Genomic DNA, 19,096 nt, shown 5'->3' with positions numbered 1-19,096 from the left:
AAATGTCGAGCATCCTTCTCCCCCCCCCCCCCTCCCCCCCTCTCTCTCTCTCTAGGGTTAAACTTGCTACGTATCTATTTTGCCCGAAAGTGTTCTAAGGCATAAAATATACGATCTATCTATCTATCTATCTCTCTAAATGGGTAATTTCAGCCTGGATAAGTGTCTCGTTAGGTTTAGTTTACTTTTTAGCTTTGACTTACTATAAGTAGTTACTTGAGTTTATATACTCTCGCCCGCATATACTATTGTAGATTTTTTTTTTTTTGCACGGTGCTTTTAGGTGACCCAGAGTACGAAATAAACGCTTCTATATCTATCTATCTCGTTTTATTCTAATCAGTTCAATTTAATCTCACTCCGATTTGCTTTAATTTTAAGTAAAAATAACCTAAGCAACCGTAGTCTATCGATTTGAATTAAATTGACATGTAATTCTATGTACTTACGTAATTTCTAAGTATTTCCTAGACTCTTAGTGTTCTTTTTAAATTCTACGTACCCATCTTTATACCCAATGTTCGCATACCATACCTCTTATTCGATACATGATGTATGTATCTTCATTTGACCCACAGTATTCCTAGGATATAAATAAAGTTTAACCAATCAATCTCTCTCTCTCTCTATCTCTGCGTCTGCATCTTTATCTTCTTTTATTTCGGCCACTTCCCTTTTCACCTGATTAACTAGAAATTTGCACTAACGATTACATTCTACTCTGCTGTTTCAACTTTTCTTTACTTAGTTCAAACTCTTTATTATTGCTCGTAGTTTTGTCTATTTTACGTCTTATTCTGTAAGTACTATTGCGATCTATTAAATTTTCCCCTGATCACTACAGCGCGTTAAGCTTGTATCCTATTGCAGTGATCACTTTGTTACTTTCACGTACTGTATGTGCTATGTTATCATTCTCGAGATGTATTTGTATCACATTGTATTATTTTGCCTATTCTCTTCTGACCCCCAAGCATAGCTAGGACGTAATAAACTTATCTATCTATCTATCTCTCGATCCCGATTTTCAATTTAATATCGTACTGCGTTTGGCAGAGATGAAAAGAAGGGGGGTTGATGAGCCATTGAACAACGAAACGATGCGCCATGGATATAATGTGTATACGCACATGAATATAATCTGAGTATCACGGAGCCGGGTTAAATATGCAGGTACCAACATAAAAAGACGTCAATGTATGTGCAACGAATCTATGGGCGTAGGTTGATATTACACCGTGTACATACTATATAGCTGTGCAAGTGCTGACCAAACATTTGACGCTGCATTGCAAGCATCGTCATCCTCATCGTCGTCGTCGTCATCATCGTAATCGTAAAAATTCAGAGTAACAGTGGAATATATCAGGTGTAAGGATCATTGTAGGTGTAACTAGAATCGTGCCAAGTCGGACAAAGATACGAAGTAAGTATTGAGTCTTTTTTTTTTCTTCTTGTTTTTGGAAATATACAGAGTGCAAGCACAATAAAGGGAAAGGGACGGATAGTCGAGGTGTCGGTGTGCGGGATGAAACGTATAACTTGACTCCTGCCTATTCATTTTTCCTCCGTATATGTTACGACATGTGTGTGCATATACGTATAACTGTAACGAAAATGAAAAAGCAAAGCATGAAACATTCTTCGGCGATGGCTTATAATGTTTCACGACGCGTTATATACGCGACCGCTATATCCAGCCTGCTGCTTACGTCACGCGCCTCGGTATGTGGGTGAAATTCCAGGGCCGTATAGGTGTGTCGGGGATCATTTCGAATACGCTATTGTCGTTTGTAACAACTCGTCTCTGTAACACAATGTGTCGAATGTCTCGCAAAGAAGAATTATAAATAACTAGCGAGCCGGCTGATCAGCGAGGAACGTTTGATTCGCGATACCGTCCATCATTTTCGCAAATTCCATTTACTTGTTACTGTATTATATATACTTGACGAGCAACCAACATGCAGTGTACAATGAAAATGTCGAACGGATCCCCGTAATGGCGAATAGATTGTACCTGAATGTAGTAAAGTTTGTCTAATTGTGAACAAGCGAGAAGAATTTGAAAGAACGAGAAGGCGAAGACTAGCCGAGCAAGGAAATCGTTGAAACGGTGTGCAGCGTGTGGTATAAATAAGAAAAGGCAGAAAGAAGAGAGACTGAGGGGAGGAAAAGAGGGAAAAGGAAAGGAAAGGAAACGGAACGGAACGGAAAATTCAAAGGCGTGGCATGACCGAGAAGGCACATGGCAAACAGGAGACGGAAGTGGGACCGGAAATGGTTCGAGCCCCGCTGCGAAGCGTACGAGTCCTACGCGCGCATAATAAGAACAGTTTGTAAGGATATCGAAAAACAAGACGAAGTGGAGAATCGCAAGAAGGGTAAGGAAAACAATAAGAATTGAGAAAATACGCAGGCAATAAATAAAATTGCAATTTGTTTGACAATTGAAACACGCATCGCAAACAGGCGACAAAAAGATCCTGTTGAGGAAAAGTTAATTTCCGTCCATAATTACCAATAAATTGCAGAAAAAAAAAGCAAGTTTTGTTTTACACATCAATGATGCCAGTAAACTTATCCCTGTAATTCGATAAGCACTTATCGTCGAAAAAATTTCTCGGCCATAAAATTTTCCGGACATCATTGTTCAGAATTGCGTGTATAATTACGTTGACTGTGGAATTTTGGCCTGGAACGGTGGTAAAAAAGAGTGCCATTTTACTCGATGGGTAAAGAGTGACTGTACAGCATCGCCTTAAATCACAAATTATTCTCATTTCGCGTTAAAGAATATCGAACAGAGTAAGAATTATCCTGCATACCGATAATTTTGTCATGCCAAGATTGAGACGACGGGTGATTTATATGGAAGACACGGCGTCGGCCGGAAGGCGGGTCCCGGCTGCTGTTGGCAACTCTTCGTGTCAAAGAACGTCCGAAGAATAATATTGAAAGAAATCGTCTTGGCCCATTTCGCGGTTTTTCACCCGGATCTAAACGAGATTTGTTGCACCCTGCAGTTCGGGCTGCAGCACAAAAGCCTGATTCCGTAGTTTACCCCGAACACCGGAAGTCGTTCCGAAGCCCAACAGGCACTGTATTCGCATCCCTCCATTCATCCCTCCGGGGGTTTGCAACCGACAGAAGTGAGTCCCGACCGGATCTTATTTCCGGCCCGTTGTACGTGCAGCTTATACATACATACACCCATACATACATACATATATACACACATACATGCTTACCCTGGAATTATACGCAGGTATATGAATGTAGTTTTAGAAGATTAGCCTCCCTAAATTGGAGACTCAGCTGTATAACACACCTTGGGGGGAGAGGGATGGCAATCTGTACGTATAAAAGCCTCCCCTAATTCCGGCGTTGAAATTGAAAATTTTCAACCAAATTTATATCCCTCATGAAATTAGGCATCCGCCTATCTTCCCACGCAGTTAATGGACGCCCTATTAAGGTCTCTTTATACAGTTTTGTTTCCATTTTCGGTATTTCCTGCGTTTCTTTTCTTTTCTTTTCCTACGTTTTTTCGTTCTTCTCGTTATATTATTCACGTAGATAAATATGCCGGGTATCCAATGTTTGTACGGTGTCTTCACAAGACTTTACATTATACGTATACCATACCTGTACATGTATACGTGCGTACGAGCGGTTGCCGAGTTGTATTAAAATGTTAAAAAGCCATTAATTGTCGTGGGCACGACTACTATTGGCATTACCTATTACGCGTAACGACGCTGCATCGGAGGTGTGCCTGATCACATATTTGTTTCCACGAATGTAGAATGAAATAGTCTGCGAGAAGTTGCGGAGGTTGGATAAACTCGGCGTTTCTGACTTTGGTTAAATTGTGTAACAACCTCAATCGCCCGACGGATAAAATTATTAAGTAAACTCGTTACGCGTAATAAGGAGGGAAATCAAAGGCAAGTATAAAAGTTACAAAATCGTGGAAAATTGACATTTTGCAAAGGAATCGAAGGTTGCGACAACTCGAGGCGTACAAAGCGTATACCGTTCATTACCATCGCAACCTGTACAAACACACGTATACGACGATGGGGATGACACGTTGTACATATTTATAAGCTCTATAGTACGTCGTACAGCCTTATAGATGGATACCTGCAGCAGGTATCGACGATGAAAATTCGTATTCAGGTCGTGTCGGCATATAATAAACGGCGACGTGTCCGTTTTCTAATCGATTTAAATTCGCGGCGTGTTTGTATAGCTTATAGCTCCATTCGTCAATAAGAATGAATTTAAACGGCGGACGGAAGTCGGGCGCATACCGTTCCGCAATTACAACACCTTATCAATTGTAATTAGAATTATTGTAAGTTCGTTTGCAGGTCTTGCCTCATCTGTCGTCAATTGCCTCGCCTCGCAGGATTATCGTCTGGAATTTTTAGTACCCGTGATACATGCGACGCTACGTATATACGTGTACGTAGAAACGTAACGCGTACGGCATTCGAATTACAACGTACGAACGCACCAAAAACACTCGGGAAACCTTTACGAATCGTGCGTCATCGAAATGTGGGTGGTTTAAATTGTAAATACCTGCGAGTGGACGAAAAAATAAAAAATAAATATAGAATATGGAAAGAAATAAAAATGAAATGAACAAATCAACAACAACATTCCGGTATCGTCGATGCGTAGCTGCAATTTAACCGCGGGTATACGCCGCACGAATAATAATACTTGATACCGTGCAGTACCGGAAGAGAGAAGGACGTGGAGCGTCGCTTAGCGCAGCGTTTCTCTCCTATTCTCTTCTTTTCTCTTCCCCTGGCACTCCGCATGATCTTGCCTGGCGGATGTTGGCAAGTAGCTAAGCTGCAAACGCAGGAGAAATATACCTACGCGCGTTTCAGGGCATCACGCGGAGCGGCAAAGAGCAGGATCTTTCCTATTAGGACGGTTCCTTTTTCCAATCTGTGTAACCGTACCGTGGCGGTGCGGTAATTGCGCGGTCTTTCTCGGTAAGGAAGTGGCTAGCCGACCGCAGAACCAGCAGAAGCCGAAGCTGAAGCTGGTCTGCGTCGCCTGCGACTCTGCTATATATATATGCGTGCATGCAAAATGCTACAAAACTTGCAGAAAGGCATTTAATCGATCCACGGCACGGCTGCGCACTGAATATGGCGAAATAAATGGGAATCGTCAACGTGCACGATCATACCGGTAGAATTAACCCCCTTCAACGGCCAAGTCTCTTTCCCGTTGAAAACAAAACATCGTTTTGTCTTAATTTAAGAAAATTTACCATTTTTAGAAACAGAATTTTTCAAATCAAATTATTCAGTGGTAAATACTTTCTCCGGAGTGCGTTGCTATTTGTCGAATCTATTTCAAAATTTTTAAATTGTAATCGAGGAAGATACTTTCAAAAATATCCGTTTAGTCGTTGTAGCAAATACGCTACAACACGGCGGTCAAAGGGTTGAGAGGAGTGTAAGAGGGCGACGGAATTTGGAAAGAGAAGATGAAAGGATGCACCGATTCACTCGGCATCGCCGCATACTTTTACCACGACTCATCGTCCGTACCTCCGTTCTAGTAAAATACTGTAATAGTCACGGTCCATTGATGGCGGAGAAACGGAGACGAGCCTCGTCCGTGTAATAAATACAGTCAGAAAACACAACCGGATGCAGATTCGAGATGCTGGTTTCCTTTCCTCCCACCGCGGATCACTGCGCATGTGTCTGTTACGCTATGTGAATTTTTACTTTACCACGATTCGGAATTTTTCTTTTTTTTCTTTTTTAAAAGAACAACCGTTCCTCCGTTTCCTCTTTACGTACGTTGTAATGGACTAAAATTCTTTCGCCGCATGCGGGAAGGAACTTAATAACAGAGTGGATCCCGATCACCTCGTCACATCTTCGGAAGAAGATAAAACAAAGACAAAAGAAAAGAAAAAAAAAAACTATAATAAGAACAACGAAATGAAAAACGCTTGTTTCGAAGAGTCAAAGAGATTCAGAGTCAGAGATTTTCACAACGCAGGGTTATATCACTGCGTAGAGATCAGTTTGTGAATACGAGACACTACGTGGTATAATATACAGGGTGGGCCAAACAAAAACGGAACTTGATTTGAAACGTGAATAAAATCCGAACGCGTCGGCCGATTTTCGAAAACGTAATTTTGCTTGAAACAAGAAGAATGTTCCTCAAGACAGACTTTGCACATACTTGGCCGAAGTGCAGAAAGAATTACGCACTACAAGCAATATGACAACGTATCAGGCAAACACAATGACGCCCAAAGAGTGGAACGAATACCTGCATCCACATATCCACAGCAACAACGAAAGTGGGCAAAAAGAGGAAGATACGCGTATAAGGAACTTACACAACGTCACTTAGTGTGTATATGATATATCTCATCTTCCGTCTGCACGAATGAGGAAGACTAACCGTGGAAACGAACTCTTTCCTTGCATTGTCTGTGCCTTTATACGTTGTCTTGTACACCGTGTATGTATTGTGCCTAAGTTCGTATCTCGTGCAAGAATACCGGCAATAAGAACGATGCCCAGTTTCGACACGTTATGCATGGGAAAGGAAGTGCGAGCTACTCGGCGCGCGTCTCTTCTTCTTATCCGGCATCCGGATCGTGATGAATAAAAAAAGAAGATAGAAAAAAAACCGACGAATAAAAATTCGTTTAAAAACACACACGCTTAAATATTGTTTCACCGTAAAAAAAATTGACGCAATGATTGCGTATTTCGTGATTAGTTACTGTTATGGAGAGATTACGTGACAGATAAATTTTATTTTGATCATGTGATTTTTTTGGTGATTTCTTAAGGTTACACAGAGATTCCTGTAATCCCAAATGATTTCTCACAACTATCAAAGATCACCTTGATGATTATTAATGCAGAACTTTATTCTAATATCACGAATTTCAGTGTGATTTCGGAGATTATGAAATCATTTCGAAGGATATTTACAACTAAAGCGCACCGGTGAAACACCCCTTCGAGATGATGCAAAATAAATCGATAATTCTGTAGAAAAAGGCAATTTAATCGGTATTTTGATCTTCTTAAAAAGGGGACTTTGAATCCGACGCGTCATTCAATGATTCCAATTCGTTGATCATTGACTTCGATTGATCTCCGAGGGTTCCATGCGATTTTCATTGATATCCGTATGGGATAGAATAACAATAGATCTCAAAAAAATCCCCGAATAACTCGATGTCAAAAAATTTCGTGATTGCAGCGAAACTTTTAAAGATTCCAATAATTTCCAGCCATATTACCACACGATCAGTTCACCGCAATCGTGCGGTGATTTAAGCTTTTTCAAGCGATTGGCAATAACTTCATTAATCCCTATAGATGCCTCGTTGTATTTAAAAAAAAACTTCGTTCAGTCAAGTTACTTTGATTTACAATTCGTACCGTACAATTTCATTTCTTCTTTCAGTGACTTATCCCCGCGGGTAGAGCTGACTCAAAAACGAGATACGATTGCGTGCGCTTTAAATTTTCCCGTTCAACAATGAGTCAAAAGTGAAGTCGATCTAGATGTCAAGAAAAAAAAAAAGAAAAGAAAAAAAAAAGAAAGAAAGAAAGAAAGAGAAAAGCGGCTTACAATAATTCCTGTAGCCGGTCTGCCAGGTTGGCACGTGCATCTGCCGTCTTTTCACAGACACACATGTATACGTAAATATGTGGATTTACCTGCGGGCACGAGATACATATTCACACACACACACACACATGCAATATTCTTACATAGGTACGCAAGTTTATCCATGTGCATGTGTATATACCCAGAGACACCTACATACCTATATCACGGTATATATCTTGGGCGCAGAGTGAACGGGCAGACATTCTTCGTCGGAATCATCACCTGGCCCTCCGGGTAGTAAATGGGTTCAGCGTCGCAGAGATAATTTGCCTTGGCAGAGGGAGGAGAAGAGGCAGCTGCCAGGTCGATCGGGTGCCGAATGAATGAACCTAACCGAGGAGAGAAGGACGCGAAAGAGCGAGCGAGTCGGATGCCGTGAATCAATGAACAGACAGAAGCGAACGCTGCTGCGGTTATATTCCGATTTTGCCAATCCTTTGTTTCCTGATTTTTCGACAATTTTTACTTGTCAAGCGATAATGTTACTATATACGTACGTGAAGTAATTACGCGCACATTTTTTTTTTTTTTTTTTGGCACCATTCAAATATTTATACGTATGAGAATTATTGCAGATTTTTATATCACGACGCGTAAGACATGTTGATTTTCAGAAATCATAAGTAATACAAATTTATAAATATTGTAGTGTATTAAAAAAATTTAGACTCTAAAATTGGACGAATTTATTGACTTCCATACGTCATATTATTCTGCCGGACTTGATTTGGTGAAAAATGGCAATTCTTCCGTTTCTGTGAATTCGCATAAATTTTTGAAAGTCTCGCCTTACGCTCCCGATTGCGGCTCGAGAGAGAGAGAGAGAGAGAGAGAGAGAGAGAGAGAGAGAGAGAGAGAGAGAGAGAGAGAGAGAGAGAGAGAGAGAGAGAGAGAGAGAGAGAGAGAGAGAGGGAAATCCTTGCGGCTTGAGATACGAATATACAAGTCATGTCTCATACATGCATGCATGAATGAATGAAAATCGCTGATTGGCATAAAGCTATTTCGGTACACCTGCTGCATTCTGGAGTTCATACAACAAGCTCGAAAGGAACCCTGCCCCGCGGAGTTGTGAAAGCGAATGGACGAGAAGCGAGGTGAATAATATGAAGAAAACACCGAAAATTAATAAAGCCTACCGGCTATAATCTACCGGATATCCGCAAACGATTTCCAAATCTTTCGAAATAAATGACATTTAACGAAGTTTTCGAGAATTGTTTTAGTAGTTATAAATATCTCACACCGAGAAAAGACTTTGTTTACTGTTAACGACTATTTCGATATAACGAAATAAATTTTTCGTTATTATCATCAAATTCTAGTTGAGCCAAATAATGATCGATAGAAACTTGCTTGTAGTTGGAAGGAAATAAAAAAAAAAAAAAAAAAACACAACAAACAAATCAAATTTCACTGAACTAAAATTTTGATAATAATAACGAAACCATTACTTCGCTATATCCAAATGTACTTTTATTAACGGTGAATAAAACGCTTCTCTCGGTGTATCCTACGGTGAAAATCCCATAGCGGAAACTAATCGGCTCTCACGCTATTCGCCTCCCAAGATTCCAGAATTTAGGAACGAAAGAATCGGAGGCGTTATGAATGGAAGGAGCCGCGCACAATGCAGGGAAGTTCGTGCGTACCGGTGACTTCCGGTAGCCGAAACGATCAATCGATAATCCTGAAGCCGCCGCAGAGTTCAATAATACCTGTGTCCTGGTATAATCTCGAATTTTATCTTTCCTTTCCTTTTTTCTCTTCTTTTTCTTTTTTCTCTTCTCATCGCAGTACAACTAGATTGCAATCGTTGCAAAATCTTTGTGAATTATACGTGCGAGTAAAATATAATTATTATCATCATACGGTCTTTAATACCGCTAGTACAGTATATAATCATCGAAAAATAAGTGTTATGAAAATTTCACCACGAATTGCCATATATATATATATATATATATATATATATATCACATATCACGTTCTAAAAGCTTGTACCTGCAACTTAACGCGATCAATTAATTGCGAGAAAAAGAAGGGAAGAAAAAAAAAAAACACATCCGCAGCGTATATTACAACTATAATAACGATAACAACAACAATAATAATAGTAACGCGGCGTTTCGAATCCGCAGTATAATGTATATTAATTGCGTGGCTGTGCAGTTACGCTGCGGAGATCGAGAAGATGATAATTATTGTAGGTATTATACATGTACCGCGTTGTAATCTGCCGTTCAATTGTTCGAGCGGTTAATTAGTAATTAGTAATTAGTGCCTGTTCACGTTACGTTTTCAATTAGATACCGCATATATATATGTATATCGCACGACGATAGCCGTTGTAAGTAAATTTTACAACGCACGCGTGATTTTATCGTGGAAAGATTTCGATCATACATATTCACACGTATGTAGGTAGATTTTATGTCAGGGTGAATTTCGGGATGATTTCGTACGTAGCTGCGTAGCGAGCGGAGGAGTCGTGCATATGTGTAGCTTTGTTCGCCGGTCCTTGTCGGACGTTAAAAGTATCACGGAGTGTTTTAAGCCCGTCTACCGCATGCGGCATGCATATTACGGGCTTACGCCATACTCGTGAATGCGTAAGTCCGAAGCCGCGGTCGCCGGGAGAATGTCACCTTGTCACGAATCGTGACACAGAAGAAGAATATTACACGAAGAGGACAACGAGTACGAGGCTTTTTATTACAGAGGTACGTTAACATAATATGATAAAAAGTTAAAAATACTCGAACGTCGAGTAGGTAACTGCGTTGATATTATGTACCATTGTAAAGTCTGAAGAGAGACGAAAAATTCAAGCCTAGATATTTTGCCCGGAGTAAATTTCCCTTTCGCTGATATTATTTTCTTCTCTGCCCGGGAAATGTGAATTGAGCAATTTTTTCTATCGCACCGTGCGTACAACGAATATTTTAATACAAATATAAAGGCGATACGATATCGGTGGGAATGTTAATCGCATAAGGCTGTTGCGACATCCGACTGTAAAATGTGCTTTTCGGTGCACAAGATCTTCAAGATATATGCGTACACATGTATAAAATTGACCGAAGTACGGTTTATAATCATTTGAGTCATAATTCTGAGTATTCTTACCGCCCATTTTACATGCATTCTTCTGTGTATTTAAAGAATTTGTGAAAACATATTCCTTAGCGGTCCTTTTCTATTTCTGACAGCATAATAGTAATTATTGCGATATAATGTAAATTATTATTGTTACAGGAACAAATTGATTGAAAAAAATCGCGAAAATTGAAGGAATAATTCATATCCAATAAAATTAACCCTCTACACATATACACACGTTTTACATAAATTACAAGTTTTTGGGGTCGCTGATTACGAATACCATCTTGTTATAAAAGTCGACTCGGCACAATAATGTGCGACTAAAAGGGTTAAGTGTGTACGTATACGGGGTAAGAAACAAGAGAGGATAAGAGAGGATAAGATGCGGAAATGAGGGAAAGAGAAAAGAAGGAAGAATGACACTCGAGACGGACTCAGTCCAACCGTCTGGTTTCCGGATCGTGATATCCGAGCACTAGTTTTTTTGCCCCGCTTTCGTACGGCCGCATTTCTGTTTCCGTTATAACATACTGCAAATATATCTATATATTGTATACATAAATGTATATGGCTTTTAAGCCACCGCTTACATACGTTGTAAAAGTTGATAACAAAAGTACGCGGGTTACAAATATTAACAAAGTTAGCACAGGTGTATTTAATTTAATTGTAACAATTTTCGCAAGCGATGCGTATGGAAGACGAAAAAAAATTAACGTATTTAAAAGTGTGCGTATTAAAAAAGAAAGAATTTCACTTTGAAATTTGCAGTAACGTCATATCCATAATTACGTTTATACGTGTGTTATACAGACTAAATACAGGTACCTGTACAGGTAAATAGCATTCCTTTGCACAAATCGGTTGCTAATTTATACCCAAAGAATTGAGATGGAGGAAAATCATAGATCGCGATAAAACTTGAATTGAGCAAAAGGTTAATTAATAAAAAAAAAAAAGTTACAACCGCGCAACTCAGATATACCGACTGTATACATATGCCTAAACACGAGCGTAATATACAGGTTTTAAAATTCTTGCGAAAGTAGTTCCGAACTCTTCGATGCACGCTGTTTTACCATACATACGAGAATATATGCGAGGTAAAGCTGCGATGCAGATGCGTGGTGTGCGTATAAATTTCACGTGTATATTGAAAATTTATATAAACACTCGTGTTCGTATGTACCGTAGGATAAGAATAACAACAATAATTCGCGATTGTGTCAAGGCGAGCGGCCTCCGCGTTCCATACACGCATGTATCGACACGCATACATAATTTGTATACATACGTAAGTACGCACGTGTATATACGCCTCGCACACATACCTACATGTCAAATTATTGTATAACATCGCGTATTGATAGGAAATATTATCTATGTATGCACGTACACGTGTATACCTGCGTACATATTTGCATACAATTTGCGCAAAGACATTCCAATGATATCGCGATCCCTCCCCAAGGCCTCCTCATAACGCTATCCACGCCGTATCACCTCGACGCGAATCCACACACTCACACATCTATCTTTACGTTGAGGTAAGTCGATTTAGGAACGACGACGACGCCGGCGCTCCACCCTCCCTTCCCCGCCCCTCGCCGCCTTCGGAATACCTCGGTAGCTATTCTTTTTACACATTGCGCGCACACAGATTCCTAATGTAAATTCCGAATTCACCATTGTGTGTATCTGGGCGTTATGAATTATACAACGACTTGAAATTTTTTTTCTCGTATAATCAAACCTGATCAATCGTTGAACGGTTCGTGTGTTTTTTTTTTAAATTCTTTTTTCGCGCATTTGCGTTTTCTTATTACATTTGTATTACAGCCAAGCCTCTCCCCTCGTCTTCTCGCTAGCAATATCATTCCCTCCCTTTCCCGATCTCGGCTAGCGCCATCCGCTTTTTCACCACGTTTGAAAGGTTTGATACACACCTACGAATGTATACGACACATGTACCGCATATACAGCCGCTTTTGCCTCCTACTCACCGTTCACCGCTATGATATTACACTTGCATATACCACGTGCGCATGTATTTACGTTTGCCAACCCGCCTATGTACGTACATACATACGTATATCAGGCACACCGCATACGTGTAAGATTATATGTATATGGGCGTATATGTTCGCAGGTATATAGACCGTATCCGAGGATCGACTAACACGTGCGGTAGTCGCCATTCAGGAATATCTTCCTCGTTTATAATACGGGTGCACGCGGTGTACGAGAGAGAGAGAGAGAGAGAGAGAAGTTGGTGGGGGACGACTTTCGTTCGTTCATTCGTTTATATTCATTCATGTGTTAAAACAACTCAACAACTCGGTCCCGTGATCGGAGCAAACTGGAGGACGAAACAAGGGAGGGGGTAGACGGATGAGAGGGAGGGGGGATCATGAGAATGGAATTGAAATTGCTTCGAGATATAATTTCGACCCCGTATTATACGTAATATAGGTATTATATACGTGCGTATGTGCACGTATACTGGCGGCGGGTCTAACGTTAAATATTATCGCTGCGAGTGTTATCACCTTATCAATATAGTCCGTGTCTATATATAGTTACGCATTACACACGCATGCGTATACTGTGCATATAAATATTGTATAGGGAGGGAGGGAGGAGCGCGTGCGTTACCCGTTTTCACACGTGTCCCAAATATCACACGAGGGGCCAACCTTTGCATCTCTTTCGATTCGTTTGCGCAACATATACGCATATACAGGTATACAGGTGTACGTATGTATGTATAACACGCGTTATATGCTGCACAGGGCAAATTGAAATCACCGTTTTTGCCCACGTTTCATTTGACAACGTCGAATTTGATCATCGATTTTTCTCTCTCTCTCTCTTTGTTTCCTTTTAAATCTTCCCACCCGCGAATGTTTCGAAACTAGCAGAGACGGTTAATCGTAACAGGTATCCATACGAGTATGAATTGAGAAACGTAGTCGTTAAATTGGATGTTTGAAAATTTCCAATATTCGCGAAAGCTGATTGTTTAAAACATATTTCAACTTAAATACGAGTTATCATTATCGCGAGTTTTCGCATATACGCTGTACACATAATTATAGATATGTTACGGGTGAATAATTGTCGCAAGTTAATTATACGCATGCGATATCTCTTATATACAACTAATAATATCAAGAGGAAGCAATTGGCGTCGTACAAGCGCGTGTCCGCCGGTGTAAGCAGTTTATACTACGTGACGAATGGCACGCGGTAAGTAATACTTGTATTATTTCATCCAACCGGCATCAACCTCGGAGTCTGATTGTAAGTTGCATTCAGCCAGCGAACGAAGTCGATAATTCGCATAGTAATAAAGATGAACGCGTCGACAAAACCTGTACGCGTGCTTGTTATTATTATCATCACATGCACATGCGCATGCATGCATATACTTAGTTTATCTACCTACGACAAACACATGTTCGTTAATATAATTAAGCGTATGCACATGCACGTAGGTACATTTTTCTCTGAGGCACGATTCACCGTCAGCTGGCTGGCGCGTATTAATGTTGAACGCGACATGGGAAGCAATGCCATGATGGTGGGGACTGAAGACGAAGAAGGAAAAAAGTGAAAGAGAAAAAAATTCAAGATCAATCAAACGTATGCTGCCGATCGTGTTCATTGCCATTATATCTTACATTATACGTACAATATATGTACATGTATTTACGCATCGTTTAGGAATTGTGTGTTTATTGACGAGTTGCGATAGATAATAACTTGAAAACCGGAAACGATAATTGCGCTCGCTGAGGAGCGACGGAAGAGCGTGTGAGAAGAGAAGAAAAAAAAGATAAATAAATTAAAAAATACAAAGCTAACGCGAAAAAGAAAAAGATTAAAAAAAAAAAAAACACTGAGCAGTCATAATACACGTATCGGTATTATACGTATACGTGTAATATGGTATACGCATGTGCATACATACATATAAATAGATACACGCAAGCACGCTCGCGTAGCGCGCAAACACGGCGTATGCAAGGTCTATGGTCCAACGACAGTTTGTTTGCCGCAACAAACAAGACGAGAAACATACAATTTTATATAAACAAAATAAACACATATAGTTGCGTATCGCCGAGCAAAAGTCGGCAAGTAAAATTCAAACGTATGCGTGTACGTGCGTATGTGTACCTATTAAAAATTTCGGTATATAAAAATGTCTCCCGTCTTACTTTTCGAAAAATGTCGTGTATTGTCACAAAGCGTGTACGAATATTGATGCGAAAATTTGTTTAGTGTTAGAAAATAATGAGAGATAAATTACTACACAACGTTGGCGAAGTGGAACGACATAATATGTCGTTGAATCGCGTGACGTCCTAGTGCTGACGAACGTCACGTTGTTTCACGTTGACACGTCCGAAACCGGATGCGGAAGCGGAACCGGAACCGGAAGTGCGTATAGGTATATCGTACGTTTACGCGCGTATGACATATACGGTCGAAGCCCGAACAAAAATACCGAGCGACTAGCAGCTGGTAGGTTTTTTGTTTCTTGATATATGGATGATACGTAGAAAATAAAAAAGAAAAAATATAGTAAAAAAAGGGCAGAAGTTGTTGTAAATTTTTATTTCGACGTAAAACGAATCCATTGCGAAAAGTGATACTCTCGAGCGATATGTTATCCCGGTTTTAGTCTGTCCTCTGTTTTAACAATTCACCAGTTGTACGCGTACATTATACACGCGTGTTATTGAAATTCGATAATGAAATATAACTAGAATAACAATAACTTCGACGCAACTCTACATTTGAAGATCAAGACAGACAATCATTTCATTATATTTATTCACCTACACATTGTTGCGACATCCGCCGATCATCATCATAATCATCATCATCGTTCAACGAACAATAACAATTATTTCAAGCTCAAGGTTGCGAAGCGGTGGCGGTATAAACATTTCATGCAAAACACCGCGTCTCGTCGTATAAATTTATTATTCTTATTCTCATCATCATTATTATCATTACATCCGGATAAACGTGGCATACATTAAACATCTTCGCCCAAGTACCAAGGCAACGGGGTAGGGAGGGAAAGATTTCAGAGGTACGTCTATACGTCTATAACATCGTGCGTTTTGCGTTTCGGTAAAGAGAGGATGGCCTCGTTCCGCCTACCGGCACAAACAATCCACCATGCATATGTGTGTGTGTGTCTGTGTTGTGTCTCGTGCCGTGTGACGTCACGAACCACGAGAACAGAATGACCATCATAGTGGGACGAATGGGGGGGGGGGGGGGGGGGGGAGACGAGCCGGCGGGAAGGAAGGAAGGGAGAGAAGGGAGGGAAGGGAGGGAGGGAACCCATTCATAACCTGAGCAAGGACGACTCCCCCAACCGTTCGTTCGTTCGAACACGCAACCAACTACGACAGTCGAGAGCCGACGTTGTATCACATACTGACTTTGCGAAGTCGTGTGTGTGTGTGTGTGTGTGTGTGAGAGAGTGTCGGGCGAACGCGATACGAACGTCACACAAGCGAACCCGTGGATCTGTAGGAGCGATCCTTACAGAGGTTGACGATTTCCTTGTTGTTCTTCGTAATGTTTTAACAATCGTAGATGCGCAGTCGTGTAATTGCTGCGTCGGTTAGACCGCGGTCCAACGATTTGCAATTGCAGATTAGCTCGTGTTGTATGGAAAATGATGAGAAAACAGAATGACAAGAGAGGAAAAACAGATGCGTTTAACGATATCTAGGCAGCAGTGGGTATTTGTCACGGAATATTACGCCCACCCATCGATCCATCCATCCATCCATTCAACCATTCGACCATCCATGCATGCTTGCAATGTAGATATGTATGTACAACTACGGCGCACAACAAAACTCAACGTAACACGTGGCGTCGCGACGCACGCCTCACGATCTAGGATATTATAATTAGACAGACTAGGGATGTATGTATGTATGTGCATACGTATGCCAGCTACATCGAAACGCGTATCATAGCTCAGGAAAATCGGGGCATCTGGCTTACAAGCCGTTTAAAGCTCCGCAGTGGGAGAAGAAGAATAATACCCAACGAGGCCGCTGTACATGTAAATGATATACCATGTCGAGGAAAAAATGTACGATCTGCGAGTGAATTTTCGTTCTTTTTCACCGATATTCGTTCATACAAGTTTCTCGAGCATTTGTAAAGCCGGCGAGAAATGATATTCCTAGGCGTCATGTAACAATGACCGATTACCGTGACGCTCCTAACGCGTGTACAATAAAATTTTAAGATTTGTTTCCGACAAGGTACACACGGAGAGCTATAAACATTCTTTTTACAAGCGGCATTGGTCGCTGCCGACGTGGCAGATCACAGCCGCAACTACTGTACGCAAGCAACGAGCCGTATCCTGCTAAACTGTTAAGAAGGAAGTGGCTGATTGGTGGTTGCCCCGCGTTCTAGCGTTGCCTTTGCTGGCTCGGCTACCCTGTCCGTTGGGCGACTGACTGACTGACTGACTGACTGACTGACTGACTGACTGACTGACTTACTGACTGACCGACTGGCTCAATCTCAACGCTTTTATGCACCTATTTTATGCGCATCTACGCACCTATATACGAATATCTACGTGATTCAGATCCGTAACACGACCTGTAGATCTGGAATCAGGAAAGTTTTACAGAAATTCGTACCTCTCAAATTAAACGCTCGATCTTTCACTATATTTTAATAGAATTATTACTATTACTTCACTTTTAAAAATACTAGATTTGTTTCGGTGCACCTTTGGAGACACCGAATTTTAAATACCTTATACCTGCAACTCCGTTAATAATTGTCGCGGAAACGTACAGATTTACGTATCTCGCTGACGATGTTTCGTCCATGTTCAAAAATACAGCATTGGTATTTTTTTAGTCTACCAGTGAAGCGCAGATTTTAATAGGAATTTATTATATTCTTAGTGAATGAGGGTAGCTGACCTAGCGTTCAGAGAATGTTATTTATAATAAGCTGGCGGTATAGATTGCACTGTTTCGCAATTTCGTGTCATTCTCGGTTGATATAAACGTCGGATTCTCGTCCGACGAGAGAAATTATTCGAAATATATCAACAAAAATTTCACGGAAGTGATGTATGTAGGACAATGAATGTGAGGCATTTGCGATAAAGTCCACATTTTAAGAGAAAACAACTAAAAACATATTTCAACTCACCGGAATTTTACTGCTTCTTAGAAAATCTAAAAGAGCTTCCAGAGCTCCCAAGGTCGAAGCCTGGACGTAGACGCCTCGTTCGGCGAGTTTTATGTGTCCTAAAGCACTGGTGAGTTCCCTGGCGGTTTCTTCTCGCAATAATTCAACTTCATCTGGTTTTTGCGCAACTTGGAGATTCAGACCTGAGCAGAAATTCGCGAGGAAATTATTTTTTCGGAATGAACAAATTATTTTGTAAATTTAATCACACAAATTTATAAACAATTTTACCTGCTATTGCCTTTTCTAGATCCTTAGCAGCAATTTTTACTCCTTGAGCTGCTTTTATTTCCCTGTACTCGATGTAGGCATTCTAAAATAATGAAAAAAAAAAACAAACAATAGAGACAAGTAGACTACCAAATATGAATTTCGAAATTTCCCGACTTTTGCAACTTCTTACCTTCACTCTGAGTTCTTTCAGGGGTTGTGGCATGAGTAGAGACCTGATTTGCGTCACGATTGGTCCGTCTGTACCGGCGACTATCATAGTATCTCCCTCCCGCAACGTGCCGTTTACAAGAATGCAATCGATCGTTGTCCCGAGACCAGGGAGAGCCTTAACCTCAAGAACGGTTGCCTGCAGCTCTTCGCTGAACATCAGTCGCTTGGCCAGAGGTCCTTGACAGGCGTCGACCACTAGCCCGAGAAGATTACCCATCCCTTCGCCTGTGGATATTGTGAAATTGTGAACGTTAATAAAAAATTTTTGAAACTCGGTTCCAATTATTGAAATATATATTTTGCTATACGTAAACTTAATTAAACGACTCAAAACTTAAGTTCGGTATTACATATTACCCGTTACGGCACTGGTTGGCACTAAAGAGATGTAACTCCGAGGATCTGGATTCTCATAGAATAATGCTGCGTTTAAAGCCTGCTCTGCGAACTGGACGACCACTTCCTTCGCCCTTGTTTCAAATTCTCGTTGCGTATTGGGCGCCTGATTTTTTATAACGTCTTGCACATCCTTTCGACTCATTGTTTGCCAATCGTATAATCTGATGATGAAAAAGTCACGCAATGTTAG

General features: G+C 40.6%; 1 protein-coding gene and 1 long non-coding RNA gene across 2 annotated transcripts in view; one reads left to right on the top strand and one right to left on the bottom strand.

The window, feature by feature from the left end:
* LOC107222411 (eukaryotic translation initiation factor 5B) overlaps positions 1–19,096 on the bottom strand; it is a 57,903-nt gene that overhangs the window by 34,930 nt on the left and 3,877 nt on the right. The window contains exons 10-13 of the mRNA XM_046743381.1: positions 18,865–19,067; positions 18,467–18,732; positions 18,295–18,376; positions 18,025–18,206 (exon numbers count right to left, since the gene is read on the bottom strand). Of these exons, the coding sequence (XP_046599337.1) occupies positions 18,025–18,206; positions 18,295–18,376; positions 18,467–18,732; positions 18,865–19,067 (733 nt within the window). The remainder of the gene's footprint in view (positions 1–18,024; positions 18,207–18,294; positions 18,377–18,466; positions 18,733–18,864; positions 19,068–19,096) is intronic.
* On the top strand, positions 14,456–18,778 carry LOC124295081. Its single transcript, XR_006904973.1, has 2 exons — positions 14,456–15,330; positions 18,488–18,778. It is a non-coding gene; the product is annotated as an uncharacterized LOC124295081 (long non-coding RNA).

This window comes from Neodiprion lecontei, chromosome 6 (genome assembly GCF_021901455.1).
Source record: "Neodiprion lecontei isolate iyNeoLeco1 chromosome 6, iyNeoLeco1.1, whole genome shotgun sequence".
Taxonomy (NCBI): domain Eukaryota; kingdom Metazoa; phylum Arthropoda; class Insecta; order Hymenoptera; family Diprionidae; genus Neodiprion; species Neodiprion lecontei.
This window is presented reverse-complemented; position numbering and strand designations above follow the sequence as displayed.